Here is an 18,048-nt window from a genome sequence, read left to right as displayed (position 1 = left end):
CAAGCTTATCATATTTCTTAGCTGGGACGTTTTGCCCATTCCTCCTGACAGAACTGATGTAACTCAATCAGATTTGGGGGCCTATGTGGCCCCAAGATTTTTATATTTGAATACGATTGTTTGTACAGATGCTTGTGGTACCTTCAGTTGTTTGGAAATTGCTCCTAAAAAAGAAACAGTTTTGTGAAGGTCCACAATTTTGGTTTATGTCTTCTTGTGGTATCAAGGGCAAAAAGGCAGTGTCTCTAAATACAGGCCTGTTTGCAGCCAAAGGTGCAATCCTAATTAAGTTGTAAAGCTTATAAAAATCATTACGTCAGTTTCCGGAACCTTCAGTAAACTTGTTGTATGTAAACCTCTGACCCACTGATTCTGATATAGTGATTTAAAGCTTAAATAAATCTGTCTCTAATCGAACAAAGTAGATCCCCTAATTTACTTGCCAAACGAAGTGTATATAATATGACGTGTGTGGAGTTGTGAAAACTATGATTGTATGTCTATAGCAGGGGTGTCCAATATTATCCACACAGGGCTAGTGTGAGTGCAGGTTTTCATTCCAATCAAGCAGGAGCCACACCTGATTCCACCTGTATGATCAGCTGAGCTTGGCTTTCAGTAGACTCAGGTGTGGCTTCTGCTTGGTTGGAATGAAAACCTGCACGCACACCGGCCCGTTCCGGAGAGGATTGGAAACCCCTGTTCTATAGCTTAAGTGTATGTGAAATTTCGCTCCTCGGCTGCACCAGTTTGACCAGCTCGGCCTATGTTTTGGCAGCTGGTAGCCATTCAGACCGAGCCGTAGTTTTCAGCAGGGTCATTATAAAGTTGTATCATCTGTACAATAATGCATAAATTTATGTACCTATTCTTTCATAGCTCTATTCCATTATACTTCCTTCTTAGCATATATTATTAATCCTATTTATTAGATTAGTTTAATTGCTTATTTATCTCTGATTCTATACTGATTCTATGAATATGCAAATTAGTAACGCCCACAAACTTGAGGCGGGAAACAAATTATTTTGAGAAATATTGACAAAGTTTTTATAAAGTAATAGATGGTAATTGTAACCCATATGATGAGTAGTATTCCCCTATGCTTAATATAAAACATGTATTAAAACATTAATTGCTTTAAAATACATTTTTAGTCTTTCATGCTTTATTCATATCTAGTGTTTGAAGGATCCTGGGGCTTGAGTAGAGATGCACCTTCGTCAGAGAGGTGTCAAAGAAGAGTCAAAGATCAGGAAGTGGAAATTTAACACGCATACAGAGGCTCAATCACAATCGGCTGCTTAGCTTCTATAGAAGTGCACTACGAAGGGTAATGGAATAATGGTTTCTGCAGCCTAGGTAGTGCACCCTTATGCCGAATAGCGAGCTATTTGGGACTGTGCCATGTTCTGAGGCGAAGTGGATTTCCCCACCTCGACCCGTGCAAGCAAACAGCAGCAGTGTTTCACCTGTAGACTGCTAATGTGTAGCAGGGTGAGGCGTTTTGTTTTCCCTTTTCTCGGACTAGTTTCGGGTGATTGTGTTCTTTAAAACCGACTCGTTCATAGCTCGACCAATGGCTGCTCTTTTCGGTTTTGCGTTTAAGATGTGTTTGACATTTTTTCAGTCTTAGGATAAAGTACACACCGAGTCATTTCCGTCCTTAGCTGAGTGCAGTAAAGTCACAAAGTGCAGTAAAGCTTCAGGCCCCAGCATCTAAGAGCTTCTGTTTTTCCAGCCCATACAACGCTCCTGATTAACACAATGTCCCAGGATTCTTATGACAGCTCAATGAATATCAATTTTCTAAAAGAATCCGTGTTAAAAAGACTCGCTGAGGCTCTTGATAAAGCCAACAGTAAAGGATGGAGAAAACTCGGGGAGACTGTGAACAGTGACCGGCGCTTCAGAGTCAGGTAAAGATCTCTCTCTCTCTCTCTCTCTCTCTCTCTCTCCCTATCTCTCTCTCCCTATCTCACTATCTCTCTCTCCCCCATATCTATCTCTCTCTCTCCCTCCCCATCTCTCTCTCTCCCCCCCTCCCCATCTCACTATCTCTCTCTCCCCCATATTTCTCTCTCCCTCTCTCTCTCTCTCTCTCTCTCTCTCTCTCTCCCCATCTCACTATCTCTCTCTCCCCCATATTTCTCTCTCCCTCTCTCTCTCTCTCTCTCTCTCTCTCTCCCCATCTCACTATCTCTCTCTCTCCCTCTCTCTCTCTCTCTCTCTCTCTCTCCCCATCTCACTATCTCTCTCTCCCCCATATTTCTCTCTCTCTCTCTCTCTCTCTCCCCATCTCACTATCTCTCTCTCCCCCATATTTCTCTCTCCCTCTCTCTCTCTCTCTCTCTCTCTCTCCCCATCTCACTATCTCTCTCTCCCCCATATTTCTCTCTCTCTCTCTCTCTCTCTCTCTCTCTCCCCCCCTCTCCCCATCTCACTATCTCTCTCTCCCCCATCTCTCTCTCTCTCTCTCTCTCTTTCTCTCTCTCTCTACCTGCGGTTTTTAAAAAAATATCTTTTGAGGTTGCATGTTGTGCTTAATGGCACCCTTTTTGAATTTTTATTCAGCTCTCTCTCTCTCTTCCCCTCTCTCTCTCTCTCTCTGTATTTCTCCCCCTCTCCATTTCTCTCTACCTCTCTCTCTCCCTCTCTCTCTCTCTCTCTCTCTCTCTCTGTGTATTTCTTCCCCCTCCATCTCTCTCTCCCTCTCTCTCTCTCTCTCTCTCTGTGTATTTCTTCCCCCTCCATCTCTCTCTCTCTCTCTCTCTCTCTCAATTCAAATGAGCTTTATTGGCATGACTGTGTAACATCACAATGTTGCCAAAGCAATAAATATATTATACAGACATACAGATAAATAAAATCTAGGAGAAACACATATACATGTCCATATTATACATGTAGGTTAAAAAATAAATAAATAAATAAATAAATGAATGAATACAGAGAGCAGTTATAGATGGAAAGGAGGGATCAGCCTTTTTCTCTCATTCGATGGCAGGAGGATACATACTGCACTGCCAGGTGGGTCCACTTTTCCTTTTCTCCCAGAATATAACGGAGTTTGTCTAAGTTGCTTGTTTGCTTGAATTCAGGTGAAACTAGAGTTATTTGGTTGAAATAAGCGTCTCTAATGTTTTGATATTTGCTCGGTGAGGAAGTGTAGCTCGTCCTCTATGTCCATCTGTGCAGTGAGAACACAGTCTGAGCTCTCTGGCTCTCCAGCTCTGTTTGTGTCGGCCATACTTCATCAGACAATACTTCGTCACAAGCTTTCTCTGACCGTAGTCTTTCATTTTGATCAAATAAGGTGCCAATTTATAATCAGAGTTTATACTGTGGAAGTAAGTTAATTTCTTTAATTGAGCTACTTTGTGCTGCCAGTTATGAATGTATTCTTCCTGGGTTATTTTTTCTGGTTCTTTAATTTTTGAATACTTAAACTGAATTGTTGAACTGAGTTGATGTTTTTCTATTAAATAGTGCATGGAGTCACTCTCTGGGTATTTTCTCCTGTAAGTGGAAGCGCTGTGATGGTAGCTGTCTGTCAGTGTGTCTGAAAGATGGAACCAGAACTTCGCTGTTCTCTGCTGGATTTCTGCTAGGAGGGGGAACCTGCCCAGTTCTGCCCTGCAGCCGAGACTAGGGGTGTATCTGAGAATTCCCAAGATGTTTTTGCAGAATTCAAGGTGGAAAATTTCAACAGGGTTTTTGTCCCATGATTCATAGTTTAGTTTGACAGCCATACAGGAGAATGGGTTTGATGATGCTATCGAAGATTTTCAGCCACAGTTTAATGGGTGGGTTGAATTTGAACAGAGGTTTTCTTATACTGTAAAAAGCCCTGCGTGCCTCATCCGTCAGATCTTTTATTGCGGGATTGAACTGTCCAGAGGCTGAGATCGTCAGACACAAATAATTATAACAGGTGGCATGACTAAGAATTGTTCCTCCAATTGTGAACTCATATTTTTTGTCAGCAAGACGAGGCTTTTTCTGAAAAATCATGATCTCTGTCTCTCTCCCCCTCTCTGTCTCTATCTCTCTCCCCATCTCTCTTTCTCCCCATCTCACTCTATCTCTCTCTCTACCTGCATTTTGAATTTATGTAATAAAGATTTTTATTCAACTCTCTGTCTGTCTCTCTCTCGCTCACTCTCTCTCTGTATTTCTCCCCCCTCTCTCTCCATCTCTCTCTCTCTCTCTCTCTCTCTCTCCTCATCTTTCTCTCCCCATCTCACTATCTCTCTCTCCCCCATCTCTCTCTCCGTCTCTCGTCTCTCTCTCTCTCTCTCTCTCTCTCTACCTGCATTTTAAAAAAAATATCTTTTGAGGTTGCAATGTTGTGATTAATGGCACCCTTTTTGAATTTATGTAATAAGGATTTTTACATAAGAAGAATAAATTGAGTAAAATGACAGGATAAAAGTGAATTTAATAATAAAGCAATAATAATAAAGAAGAGCAATCATAACAACTAGAAGAGACACAAGGGCGAGGCAGGTTGCTCGCTGTTCCTAATATTGTGGCCAAGATGTATTGCTAACATACAGCAGTCTTTATCGTCTCCTAGTAGCAGTCGGAGTTTTTCACTGTCTGATAGATCAAGTGTTTGGTGTGTGGGTTTCATTTCGGGGTAGATGTTTTTTCAGATGTCTGTGTGTTTCGTGCATTCTGTTAGGAAGTGCAGCTCTGTCTCACTTGTGTTTGGGTTGCCGTCTAAGCACAACCTTTCTTCCTGTGGGAGCCATGTTTTCCTGAGTCTGCCTTTTTCTGTCACTAGCTCGTGTCCTCTGAGTCTGTACCTTGTCAAGTTCTCACTTCTCAGTTTTTTATGTCACTGTGTACAGATAGCCTGCCATGGTGTACTGTCTTTTTAGGGCCAAATAGCATTACATTTTACTCTGTTGTTGTGTTTAGGCTTCGTGATAGGTGATGCAGTTGTAGTTGTTTCATTTGTATTGTAAATTGGTCTAATCTGATTTGTTAGGTGTAATTGTTCTGGTCTAAAGTGTCAGTGTGGTGGAGGTAAGTAGGTGCTGGTGATCCTTCAGGGCTAAAGCTTTGGACCAGCTGAGAGAGGGGACTGTTTTCCTTGATCGACTCTTGTTATTGCAGGGCTTTGTAATGATGTGATTGGGGGTCACTGAGTTTTAAGTGTTTCTAGAATTTGATTGCCCGTTTCTGTATTTTTATAGTTAGCGGATATTTGCCCTGCATGCATTGTTTGTTGTGTGCCGATGTACTTGTAAGATATTTTTACCGAATTCTGCATGCAGGATTTCAACTGGATGTTTTTCCCATTTGGTAAATGCTTGTTTTGTTAGTGGCCCCCAAACCTCACTGCCATAGAGGGCAATCTGCTCAATTACTGATTCTAATATTTTCAGCCAAATTCTAGCAGGAATCTCTATGGGACATTGTCGTTTGATGGTATAAAATGCCTTGCGGGCTTTTTCTCTCAGTTCATTCACTGCTAAGATGAAGTGGCCTTTGGAACTTATGTGGTTAGTTCCTAACGTGAATGTATGTTGTGTTCCCTGGGATCTGGATCTTTTCTGAAAGGTCATGGTTTTAGACTTTTTGACGTTTACTGCCAGGGCCCAGGTCTGGCAGTACTTCTCCAGCAGGTCCAGGTTCTGCTGAAGGCCCTGTTCAGTGGGAGACAGCAGGACCAGGTCAACTGCTTAAAGCAGGCATTTGATTTCAGGCAGGTCGCCAGTTCCTTTATGTAAATGTTGAATAATATTGGGCTTAAGCATCAGCCCTGTCTCACTCAGCATTCCTGGGGAAGATATTTTGTTCATTTGTTGTTAATTTTTATTCCACATTTACTTTCAGTGTTCATTGATTTAATAAGGTCATAAGTTTTTTTCCCCTGTCACATTCAGTAAGTTTGTAAATTAATCCTTGGTGTCAGATAGAATCAAACGCCTTTTCAAAGTCGATAAAACAGCCAAAAATTTTTCTCTTGTTTTGGACAAACGTGTTTTTCAATTAGAGTACGTAACGTGTAGATGTAGCCGGATGTGCAATAATTTGGTAAGAATCCAATTTGACTTCTACTCAAAACGTTGTGTTGTAAGGAATTCCAAAAGTCTAGAATTTATTATACTACAAAATAACTTTCCCAGGTTGCTGCTCACGCAAATTCACGTGTAGTTATTGGGGTCAGATTTGTCTCCATTTTTAAAGATTGGTGTTATCAGCCCTTGACTCCAGACATCAGGGAGGTGTCCTACACTCAGAACAATATTGAATACTTTTAGGATGGCCACTCGAAATTTAGAACTGGAGTGTTTTATCATTTCATTTAATATTCCATCAGGTCCAGATGCTTTTTTGGGTTTAATGGTTTTTATTTGTACTATGAGTTCCTTTTTGGTTATGGGTAAGTCTAGTGGGATTTGGTTATCTTTGATTATCAATTCTAGTTCTTCCAGTTGTTTATTAGTTTGATTTTGTTTACAGTTTGTGCCAGTTTCAACTCTCTCTCTCTCTCTCTCTCTCTCAGTTTGGGGGACATGGAGATGTGCTCTCTGAAGGTGTTGGAGGTGGAGGGCAGCCCATCTCGCAGTTTGCTGAGACTCATGGGAGACCGAGGCTGCACAGTGGGGGACCTGGTGGAGTTTCTAAAAATGATGGGACACACTGAAGCCCTTCAGTGTCTTAAATCAGGTACTTTCATTCATTCCATTATTCATTCATTTATCTTGTAATCACTTTATCCTGGTCCATGGTTGTGGGTCTTCCAGAGCCTATCCAGGGAGCACTAGGTGTGAGGGGGTAATACACCCTTCATGGGACACCAGTCCATCACAGGGCACCATGCACACACACACACACACATACACACACACACACACACATTCATTCACATCTAGGGGTTATTGTTTTACCTAGCCAATCCAGCTGTTGGCATGTTTTGGGGAGGTGGTTGGATACCAGAGATCTCAGGTATATTCTACATTTAAAATTCTGGTAAAATTTCTGGCAACGCAAGTGGATATACACAATAACCCAGCAGTTATTTATACATATATATATAGGGCATCGTGGCCTAGCGGTTAGCACGCTCGCCTTGCACCTACAGGGTTGGGGTAAACGCCTCTGCCCTGTGTGTGTGGAGTTTGCATGTTCTCCCTGTGCTTCAGGGGTTTTCCCCTGTTACTCCTGTTTCACGTATTGTAGGCTGATTGGCATCTCTAAATTGTCTGAGGTGTGTGAGTATGTGTGCAATTGTGCCCTGCACCCCTATCCAGGGTGTCCCCCGCCTTGTGCCTCAAGTCTCCTGGGATAGTCTCTAGGCTCCCTGTGACTTGTGTAGGATAAGCAGTTCAGAGGATGGATGGATGGATATATATTATATCTCTATCTCAGTAACATTAGTTTGTTGGCATGTGGTCTGAGGAAAATTTCCAGTAGAAACCACACAGTACAATTCAAATGATTGTAAATGTCAATATTGATCTAACACTGATATGGACATGGTAAACAAACCAACTCTATAGGTTGTTAGTGACATCAGAGACACAATATCAGAGGGCTTATAGACAGTTTGTGTCCTGTGTCCACTCAGATGATCATAAAGAACCGTTAAGAACCTTTAACAAATGCACTCAGAATTAGCCATTTTAACTTTACTTATAAAATGTCATAGTGGAAGTAAACTACATCAATCTGTTCAGCTTTTGCTTATGAATATTTTTAATGGATGTCAACAGGGATTCAGATCCTCATCCAGCCTCAGTCTGTGGCTGTGATAGTTGGACACAGCGTTCGCCTCAGCTGCTATGCTGCTGCCACCTCGGGCTCCATCATGCAGTACCAGTGGTTCAAGGCAAAAGAAGAGGTAATTACTAGAGGAAGTATTTGAGAGTGTTCTATTAAGCAAAATACATTTATGGGATTGAATGAGAAATAAACTCAGAAACCTTTTCTTCACCAAATATACATATACCAGTGTCGGAAATGACAAGTATATGACAGTGCAGTATATGACATGTTTACACACATATATCCTTATCGCATGCAAACAGCATAAGGCATTATAAAACTGTATGTGATAAATACCAAAACCAAAGTGTCTTAATGCTTTGATGAGGGTAATACAACAGCAAAGTAAAATGAGATGGTATACAGCTTTTTGCATGGTTGAGAGTCACAAGTACAGTTTTAATAGACGTTGTATTGAATGAGAGTAATTTTATTGGACTTTGTACTGCTAACCCTGCTCCCTTTCCCTAACCATAACTTTTTATATCATTTGGCTACCTTCAGGTACATTCTTACAAATTTGTAGTCATGGCTTTCAATCAGTATTGGCTTTTTTTTGGTTCCTTTAGGTTCCTGGTAGTTCTTCTTCAGACCTTGTGCTGAGTCCTGTCCAGCTGAGTGACGCTGGCTTCTACATCTGCAGGGTGAACTGCGGTGACGCCTTTGAGTTTAGCCACTGGGTTCAGGTGGATGTGTTGGATGTCATGCCAACATATGGTAAGCAACTTGAGTGCTTTTCACGGTTATGAGAAATTGTTTGGTACAGAATAAAGAATTCCCAGAATATGTAGACAACACAACCAGAGCAGAAGAATACTATTACTATACTATACTATACTATACTATACTATACTATACGAAATACAAATAACATTCAGAGGCATTGGTGGCAGCTTAGTGAGCGTTCTTTGGCTCAAGACCCCTTAATATTTCAGATCTATATTTAAGCTAATTTAAACAGATTCACTAAAGGCCACCCTTTGGTAAGGATGAAAGCTTCTTGCGTGTAACACAAGCACTATCACAGGTTGTAATGTACATTTTGGATCCACTATACAACCTGTTCACATCTTCTGTAAGTCATTTATTTTCAGTGGCAGCTAGCAGTTTAAAGGTTGTGTCCCTAACTGCATAATGACCTCCTCAACAGTATAGTAAAATAGTACACACTTTATGGTGACATGTAACATGTCAGTGTACAATTTTAATATACAAAATATGATATAAATGTGAGAAAAATCATTATCTGTGTTTTTTTTTTAATTATTATGTTGTTTTTTTTTTAATTCTGTATATTAGTTTGTGCTCTCAGCTCCTAGATCAGATTGTGAGACCTGTTTTGCTGCTACAAATTGTTGTGCAAGTTGTGAAATAGAACGTCACCGTGTACATATAGATGGCAGATATCACAAAGCGCAACCTATGTTTTGCTTCGTCTGACACTACACTGACAGAAACACACTGCATTTATGCACAAGTATTTCCCACTAGATTGTTTTGTGGGTATACATTTTATTTGACATCTCATTTCTTAGTGAGAAAACATCAGAATTTTTGGTTCTGAAGCCAGTTATGTATTGTCTTAAATTGTATGACATCACAAATTTGTCACCAATGAATTTCATAAGTTGGCGCCTGTGTTCAGAGGCTAATTACAACAAATGTAAATATCATATTGTAAGCTCACCCCAAAAAAAAAAAAAAAAAAAGAATTTGAGGTAGTTTGATGTCTGTATAGTAATCTATGAGTTTTTTCTTTAAGGGTTGATGTCTATTCCTTCCGAGGGAAGACTAAGAGTGGTGATACAGCCCAAGCCTAAGTCTTTGCTAGTGGGAGATGCTCTGTATCTGGAATGTGGAGCTGTGGGAAAACCGCTGCCACGCTACCAGTGGTACAGAAATGGGGCTCCTTTAAAGAATGCCACCAAGCGGAAACTCAGTGTAAGAGATGAATAAAGAGCATGCACATACACATAGGCTTCCTTTACATATGTTTGTGTCTGGCTTTCCTAGAGGTTTGTGGCTCAATAGCTAATGTGAAGCAAATTTGCTGGGTATTACGTATCCATAATTACAGGTATTACTCATATAATATAACAAGGCTTTGTATTAACATATAAGTAATCAGTTGATTGGGAAAAATTCTTGTTTGTTGGATTAGATCCCGTATTTGATGTTGGAGCACCAGGGACGATATCGCTGTGAAATCTCCTGCAGCAATGAGCGGACCTGGAGTAATGAAGTAGACATCGTTGTAGGTATGGCAGCTTAGAAATACCTATCACCCTAATGTAAAGTGATTAGTAAAACTAATATGGGCTATTACATCATAGCTCTATCATCAACTTAATAGAGTTCAGTCCTCAAGTAACTGCTCTTATTCTGAAGTAAAAGGGCCGAGGACTACCTTCCAGTTTTCAGGGGCAACGGAATGCTCTGAAGGTATTTAGTAAAACATAATGTCCCTCCTTCCTCTCTCTCTGGGGATTTTGGGCGTTTACTCCATTCACCCAATCTGAATCTGAACGTCTGTGAAACCAGTTCTAATCCACGCATACTTGGTGCTTTTTTTTTTTTCAATACTCTTGTCAACACTCTTTTCATATTCTTCTGCTGACTGTTGGGATGGAGGTAGGCCCCACCAGCCAATAAAAGGCCCCACTATGGAGCTGAGCCTCTGTTCAAAAAGCAGGATATGGTGGTGAGGAATAGTCATTTGTGTGTGTGTGTGTGTGTGTGTGCATGTACCAAACCTGAAATATGGTTCTTTCACCTTTGGATTCTTTTAGTCTCTAATTTCGTTCACACTTTCAGTGCATGCAAATATCACTCTCTTAGAAAAAAAAAACATCTAGATGTTTTAAGCATTCTGTGGTTTGCCCCTCTGTGGAAACCCTGAAAGAACCCCACAACACAGTGTTTCTCCAGCAGTGAGGGTGCCAAGTAGAACCTCTTTAGCATGCTAAGAATCCTTAGCTATCCAGAAAACCCTCAAAGAATCCTTTTTTTTTCTAAGAGTGTACGTTACATTATTTCTAAATAAAAAAAAAAGTGAGATAAGAAAGCAGGAAAACATTAGGTAACACTTTATCATTCATCTTGATGTATTTGCATACTTTCCTGTTCTCCACTCTCTTGCAATGAAAGATCTTCAGCTAATGAAATCAGCAAGTTAATAAAACAAGAAATCAGATTTGCATGTCCTTGAAATGCCTAGGATTTCTGATGTGGGCTGTTAGTTTGGGATGTTAGTTGTTCATGTTTTCCTGCTTTGCTTCTCTCATTGGTATCACCTTATATCAGTTCATATTGAGCTATTTCAAATTCAATTTTTTTTTTTAACAGATGACTTCATAGCCATGGGACAGTGTAAGTGTTTTCACTTCTACAATTATAGACTGGTTCCTCAAAACCTGCACTCATATTTAGTGATTTTTTTTTTTTATAATTGTGTTTTTGTGGGTTTCATTTTCAGATAACAGTCTCGAGAAGCCTTACGGTGGGTAACACAGAAATTCAGTCACCTTCTTATTTAGCAGCATGTATGCCTTTTGTAAATGATATTAGTTCCTAAAAACCAAACTAATTTGGCTAAAAGTTCCTGAGATTTAAATATAGAAAATATAAAATATGAGATTTTTTTTAATGGAATAATATTCCGTTAATGATAACAGGTATTAAATATTATTTATACCACAGCACTGTTGAATGTTTGACTCTGATTGGACGTTATCATTTCTATACTAACAGCTAATTGACAGATAGGGGTGCAACGGATCATAGATGATCCGTGATCCGTATGGACCAGGCCCCACAGTTCGGCACGCATGTGATTCTCGGATTAACTGTTAAGTTTAACCATCATAGAGTGAACCGTCCTCTTTTCATGCCTCTTTGCGCTTGAACGGACACATACACACAAAGTTATGTTAAAATACCCGTTTTGGCAAGTATTCTGGTAAACAAAGTCGGTTAACTGAAAATGTAAACAGCTGGGAAAGAAACAGGAGGTGTGTCAGTCCTAGGTCTGTGCATTTGGTATTAAAGAGACAGCAGCCTATAAATAATTTGCTTCTGTCTGCTAATCAAACAACACCACAGCTTTAACAAAGATTAATCTGTACGTAACTTATGCAGCACTATTGTGCTATTTTACACCTAATTATTACATTTCTGCACCTGAATACTACTGTTACTGACTTTATTTGTAACTTTCTTATTCATCTATGTCTGTAATTGTGTAATTGTTCTTGTTTTATTACTGACATTATTAGTTAAGCTAGTAGTTTTTGCTGTGGTATAGAAGTACTTAAAATAATATTTCAGTAATAAATGAAAAGCAAAATTTTTTTTTTTGTCCGGTCCGAAAAATGATCCAATCCGTGAGTCAAAATCTGTAATATGATCCGAACCGTGGGTTTAGTGATCCATTGCACCACTAACAGATACCTGTATAGTGAAATCCTTAGGTCCACATTAGACCAATAATAGATGCATTAAGAATGTGTCGTTTAAGAAAAACACAGAACTGTTTATATGGTGATGCATTCTGTTTATTAAACATTTGTGGAAGGAGTCTCCAGTGTCAGTGCTGCATGTTTTTGTCTTATTAACTTTAACTATTAACTTATTAACTAAAAAAAAGAGAGGTGGTGAGGGGATGACTGTTTATAGCTGTGATAACAGGAACAAATTTGTTCCTTAGACATTTCACAGTAAGTCTAACTACAGGGTGTCCCAAAAGTCTCCATACCTAGGGGAAATGAACACTTTTTAGCAAAATGTAACTTTATTTACAGAACATCCTCTACATTATTGCCATGTCTTTGTAAACACACAGTCATCTCTCTCAGCTTCAGTTCCCGGTTTGGCAGCAGTGTCGTGTGTGATGTGCTTGCCATGTTTCTTTTTAAAGTCCATCGCAACCTTGCGTCAGCTTCCCGATCCAACCATGAGAATGATTTCAATACGTTCTTCTTTTGTCAAAGGCATTCTTAAAAGCTATCTGAAAAACATATAATATAAGCTAAGTATGAAAAATTTTGGAAGACATTATGCTAAAAAGTTTTAATTTCCCCTATGTATGGAGACCTTTGGGACACCCTGTATAAAGATTATGTGTCATTTTTTTTAATTAATAAAAATTTTGAAATAGAAAAGGAATATAAGGCTGGTCATGGAACCTGTAATAAATAGAAAAGGGTTATAAGGCTGGTCATGGAACCTTTAATAATGCCACTTACACAAAGTACTTCTTTGCACAATTTGAACACCTTTTGTTTTTTGTCACAGCCACAGACAAAGTGGCCTTGCTGATAGGGAACATGTCGTATCAGAACCACCCTCAGCTGAAGGCTCCCATGGTGGATGTGTACGACCTCACCAACCTTCTTCGACAGCTCAACTTTAAAGTGGTCTCACTGCTGGACCTGACTGAGTCAGAGATGCGCAACGCTGTAGAGGAGTTTCTCTCCCTGCTGCACAAAGGCGTTTATGGTACTGCAGCCTCATACAAAAGTTATAAAATATGTATGAAAGCATTGCCTAATGAGTCTAAGGTCCAACTAAGGTCCAGTTTCTCAGCTCTCCATTATTCAGGCACACTGTTGGTCAAAAATATGTTCCATTTCACAGGCTTGTTGTACTACGCTGGACATGGTTATGAGAACTTTGGAAATAGCTTCATGGTGCCGGTTGATGCCCCAAATCCGTACCGATCAGCAAACTGCTTGTGTGTGCAAAGCATTCTGAAACTGATGCAGGAAAAAGAGACTGGTCTCAATGTCTTCCTTCTTGATATGTGCAGGAAAAGGTAAGCTGTAATTTGTAGAATTTTGTAGAAATATGTTTATGAAGCATATATAAAGCTTAATTAATAAATATATTTTTATTCACTGCAGCTATAACTATAAAATTATTGGTTACAACCAATCCAGTGTGTGTGTGTGTGTGTATATGTATATATATATATATATATATACATATATGATTCAAAATCAAACATATTCTTTAATGCCTCATTACATATGTTGTCTGTATTTGCTCTTAAAGTTTCATCTTTTAATACTATAAATGCTGTAAATGTCCTTTCAGAAACGTTCATGATAAGGACATGCCAAATGTTATGCTCAAGGTCACAGCCAACATCGTGTTTGGTTATGCTACGTAAGTGTCAGGTTTAAAGCCATCTGTTTGTTAGTTTTTGTCATAACTGAAGAAAATTTAGTTCAGAAAACCTAATTGTAATAATATTTTACCATTGAAGCTGTCAAGATGCAGAAGCTTTTGAGTTAAGCTCCAGTGGACTCGCCAATGGCGTCTTCATCAAGTTTCTAAAAGAGCGCCTCCTGGAAGATGAAAAAATTACTGTTCTCCTGGACAGCGTGGCAGAGGGTGTGGAGATCTTACTATATACTGTACATTTTCACTGCAGTAAATAAGCTTTCATTTGGAATTGATGCATTATGTAAGAAATCAAACATGACAGTGTGTGCTACTCAGCAGCCAGGTAGTGTGCTTCAGCTTGACGTGTTGCAGAGGGCCATTACAACCTTGAAGTATTTATTCCTCTTATACCACAGCAATTTGCCAACGATTACAATTTTTAATTTATTAATGAATGACATGTCATACTTTTTAACCATTTATAGTTACATTTAATGTTGTTGAACATCAATGAGACAAGGTGATTCCTGTTATCACTTACGCTATAGCAGCTATAAATAGTCGTTCCCTCATCAGCCTTTCTTTTTTTTCTCTTTTAGTTAGTAAAACACAAAGTAAACATTTACTGAGAAACCAGAAGACACAAAGTCCTCTGTCCTGAAGGATTTTCCATGGTGGAAAACTTACTTACTGTTACAACACGGACACTGGGAATTCCTTCCATAAATGTTAAATGAATGCCTCCTTACTTCACCATATCAACAATTACGTCTTTTTCTTTGTTAAAATAACAACACTTTTATATTTAATTGGAATTTTCCCCAATTTTCTCTCTAATTTACTCATGGCAGCTGTCCACTATCACACAACAGCTACCTACTAGGGAGGGCGTGGGATATTACTTCCTCCAAGATATATGAAGCCATCCGTCCGCATCTTTTTTCAATCTGCTGCTCATGCAATGTCAGGGCGGTGGCACAACACACTGGGAGAAAAGCGCTATTTGCTCACTTCCACATGCATGAGTTCACAGACACCCATGATTGGCTAGTGTCACTGTGATTGATAGGGAAGAGAGAGTATGCCACCCCTCCCTCCCTGAGAGCACGTCCAGTTTTGCTCTCTTGGGCTCCTGACCATGGGTGACTGTGGCATCATCGGGATTCGAACATTCACCTATAAATTAGTCCCTTCTGACCAATCCGAAAGCATGTAATGGCAAGATGATAACCAGGATTGGTTTATGCTTTTTAAATTAAAAACACTAACTGACAGAAATCAATAACTGATGAAAAAGTTCTTGGTAATATTGGAAATGTCTAATAAGAATAGAATTTTGTTTTGTCTGATGTTATACTGGCAGTCATACTTAGCAAAAGCACCAGTGTAAGTCTTCATGTTTTTTTGGTTGTGTTGTAGACATGGGCCAGTTTGATCCCACTAAGGGGAAACAGGCTCTTGAGATCCGCAGCAGCCTGTCAGAGAGACGCTCCCTGACTGACCCTATCCTGCCTGAAGAGTGTTCAGACGTGGTCCAAGCTCACAGCCTCCTCTGGGCTAAAGCACACGGTAACTTACTGACAAATAAACTGTCATCAAATCATGAGACGGCTACTGTGTTGTAAAACAGATGAGTTGTCCATGGTGGAAATACTGGCAGAAAAATATTATACATTTCTGTAGAATCTGTTAATTCTTTGTTTTTATTGCACTCCAGAGCTACCAGAAAGCATGAGTCTGGACTTTGAATGTGGCGTGCAGCTAAAGATGGGCTTTGCGGCCGAGTTCTCCAATGTGCTGGTCATCTACACCAACATTGTAAAGAAGCCAGTGGAGATGTCCTCGTGTCAAGCTCACCTCATCAACCTTTCAGTGAGTGTATGGATGATGTTTCAGGACATTCCTTCCAAAAGATAATTCCTTCTTGAGATGTATATTCATTATGAAATTAAAAGTAGTTTCATGCCTTTAGCTGCTTAGTAGTGAAAGTTTAGGCAACAGAAAATGGTGAAGCATTTGCATCTGTTCCTGCAGGACCTCGACCCTAAGATGATGAATAAGGAAACCCCAGAGGAAACAGGAAGTTATCTGCTCTCAGAAAGTCTTCCCCAGCACTGCCTTTATACCAGACTCAGTTCCCTACAGAAGCTTAAGGTAAGACTCATGATTTGGGCTTGAAAGTAGATACTTAGTTATATATCTTAGTGGCTAGATTGAATTATTCTCTAGCATTACTCATTATTCAAATTGGCTAGATGCACCTTAAGAATTACTCTTATTGTGTCAACTCTCTGATCCAAAAGCACTTTTCCATTTTTTCCCCAACCCACAGGAGAACCTGGTCTTCACTGTCTGTCTGCAGGCTGAATTTACATCTCTAGATGAGCAGGTACAATGGACCAAAGAGGTGGACATCGGCAAGCCCCTAATAGCAAAGCTGGACCTGCACCGGCCCACCAGGAGGAACAGCTGTCAGCAGACATGCCTCATGCCCCATAGCCCATCCACCAGCCCAAGCCCAAGCCCAGGAGCCGAGCGACTACTTGTCCACGGGCTCCCCTGCCACTACCCACAGTCCAGCAGCCCCTTCCTTCACGTCTGTGATCCCTTGCAAGGAGCCGCTGGGGCTTATGGCGACTCTCTGCATGATGATTATGCATTTCACTATGAAAATAATTCATATTCACCTATTATGCGTCTACCCAGTGTGCCCATTGAAACCACTGACGACATTGAAGATATGCAGAATAGGTTCATGGACAGCTTACATTTATACAACCTGCCTTAAACTGGGGAGCCTGGGACAAAAAACTGGGAAAGAAAATATTTACTTACTTGTCTTAGATTATGTAATGTTAAATATCAGCTGTTATGTATAAATTGTAATATTTTCTGTTGTGATATTTTCTGTTACACAGAATGCACTTATAGAATATTATATGGTATATCTTGAGTAATATTTGAATTTGATGGTGGTTTACAGTCCTTACGCATGTATGTAATAGAAGCATAAATTAGCCCATTTGTACCAAAGTATTACTGGTGAGCATTTAACAGGTTTAATATGTATTTTCCTAAATGTTTGTGTTGTTTTTGATAAGGAAAGCTGCATGTGAAAAATGCTGCATGGCATCATTAGTTAGAATATCATTATTAAAATTTCATGTTCTGAATAAGTGAGCAAGCAGCCATGTGTAAGGCTGTCATTGTACTTTTATATATAGTATATAAAAAACAGTATCGTCTTTACAGTATCTGTTAAAAAGGACAACAGATAGAATTTCTGAAAATTATTACAATGCTATGCACAACATTAAAAAAAATCTAAGATATAATGTTGCACATTACATAGATGTAACATTAAGCAGGCATATTAGATTGCACCTTTGTCGTGTAATAAAGCTAATTAGATTCAACTACTCCCTGAAAATGAGTGAAGAGGGGTGTTACATTTACTTATAGGCTTAAATGGGGTATTACCCTGTATTACGCTCATCTTTAATAATCACACAATTGTTCCTAAGTTCAGTAATATGAAGTTATTGCTGGCCACAGAATAAAACTAATAACTATAAGAATAAGAATAATACAATGATCACCAACTGTACAGTACTGTAATGATACATTATTAATCCTGGGCACATACAGATTGGTGTCTCAGAAGGGTTTTGGCCTCCAGAACAGTTTCAATGCACCTTGGCACATATCCTATAGAAGCCATAACAGACATAGAAGTCTCTGGAACTGTACTGGAGGGATAAACACCATTCTTCCAAAAGATATTCCCTTAATTAGTGTTTTGATAATGGTGGTAGAGAGCGCTGTCTAACACACCCATCTAAAATCTGACACAGGAGTTCAGTTGGGTTGAGATCTGGTGACTGTGAAGGCCATCGCATATGTTTCACATCATTTTCATCCTCATCAAACCATTCAGTAAGCAATCATGCCTTATGGATGGGGCAGTCCTCCTGGAAGAGACCACTCCCATCAGCATGACAAAAAAGGTTTTCTCATAGGATATGGTGATCAGTCATAATAACTTTGTATTGATTTGCTGTGACACAAAGTGGACACAAAACAGCCACTGGCTTTTCCTTT

At 39.6% G+C, this 18,048-nt stretch overlaps 1 protein-coding gene across 3 annotated transcripts; it reads left to right on the top strand.

The window, feature by feature from the left end:
* Positions 1 to 1,345: 1,345 nt before the first annotated feature.
* Positions 1,346 to 17,799, top strand: malt1 (MALT paracaspase 1). Of its 3 annotated transcripts, none has more exons than XM_026931504.3 (17): positions 1,346 to 1,919; positions 6,521 to 6,684; positions 7,731 to 7,858; positions 8,352 to 8,499; positions 9,545 to 9,723; positions 9,944 to 10,040; positions 10,171 to 10,224; positions 11,128 to 11,151; positions 11,258 to 11,281; positions 13,075 to 13,278; positions 13,417 to 13,594; positions 13,876 to 13,947; positions 14,048 to 14,175; positions 15,367 to 15,516; positions 15,665 to 15,819; positions 15,982 to 16,101; positions 16,280 to 17,795. In XM_026931504.3, exons 1-17 carry the CDS (start codon positions 1,768 to 1,770, stop codon positions 16,733 to 16,735), a joined length of 2,433 nt encoding a protein of 810 aa, XP_026787305.1. In that variant the 5' UTR covers positions 1,346 to 1,767; the 3' UTR covers positions 16,736 to 17,795. The 3 variants fall into 3 exon arrangements, with proteins under 3 accessions (XP_026787305.1, XP_026787306.1, XP_053085191.1); XM_053229216.1 differs by lacking the exon at positions 1,346 to 1,919 and adding an exon at positions 2,924 to 3,030 and having other exon boundaries at positions 16,280 to 17,799; XM_026931505.3 differs by lacking the exon at positions 10,171 to 10,224 and having other exon boundaries at positions 1,348 to 1,919.
* The last annotated feature ends 249 nt before the right edge of the window (positions 17,800 to 18,048 follow it).

This window comes from Pangasianodon hypophthalmus, chromosome 24 (genome assembly GCF_027358585.1).
Source record: "Pangasianodon hypophthalmus isolate fPanHyp1 chromosome 24, fPanHyp1.pri, whole genome shotgun sequence".
Lineage (NCBI taxonomy): Eukaryota > Metazoa > Chordata > Actinopteri > Siluriformes > Pangasiidae > Pangasianodon > Pangasianodon hypophthalmus.
The sequence above is the reverse complement of the archived record's forward strand: the minus strand, read 5'-3'. Positions and strand labels throughout refer to the sequence as shown.

Bases quoted from the DNA above. Each gene is read 5' to 3' on its own strand.
- malt1 (XM_026931504.3), top strand. From the start codon at position 1,768: ATGTCCCAGGATTCTTATGACAGCTCAATGAATATCAATTTTCTAAAA. The intron at 8,500-9,544 runs GTAAGCAACTTG...TTTTTCTTTAAG, and splicing joins GGATGTCATGCCAACATATG to GGTTGATGTCTATTCCTTCC. The intron at 15,820-15,981 runs GTGAGTGTATGG...CTGTTCCTGCAG, and splicing joins CTCACCTCATCAACCTTTCA to GACCTCGACCCTAAGATGAT.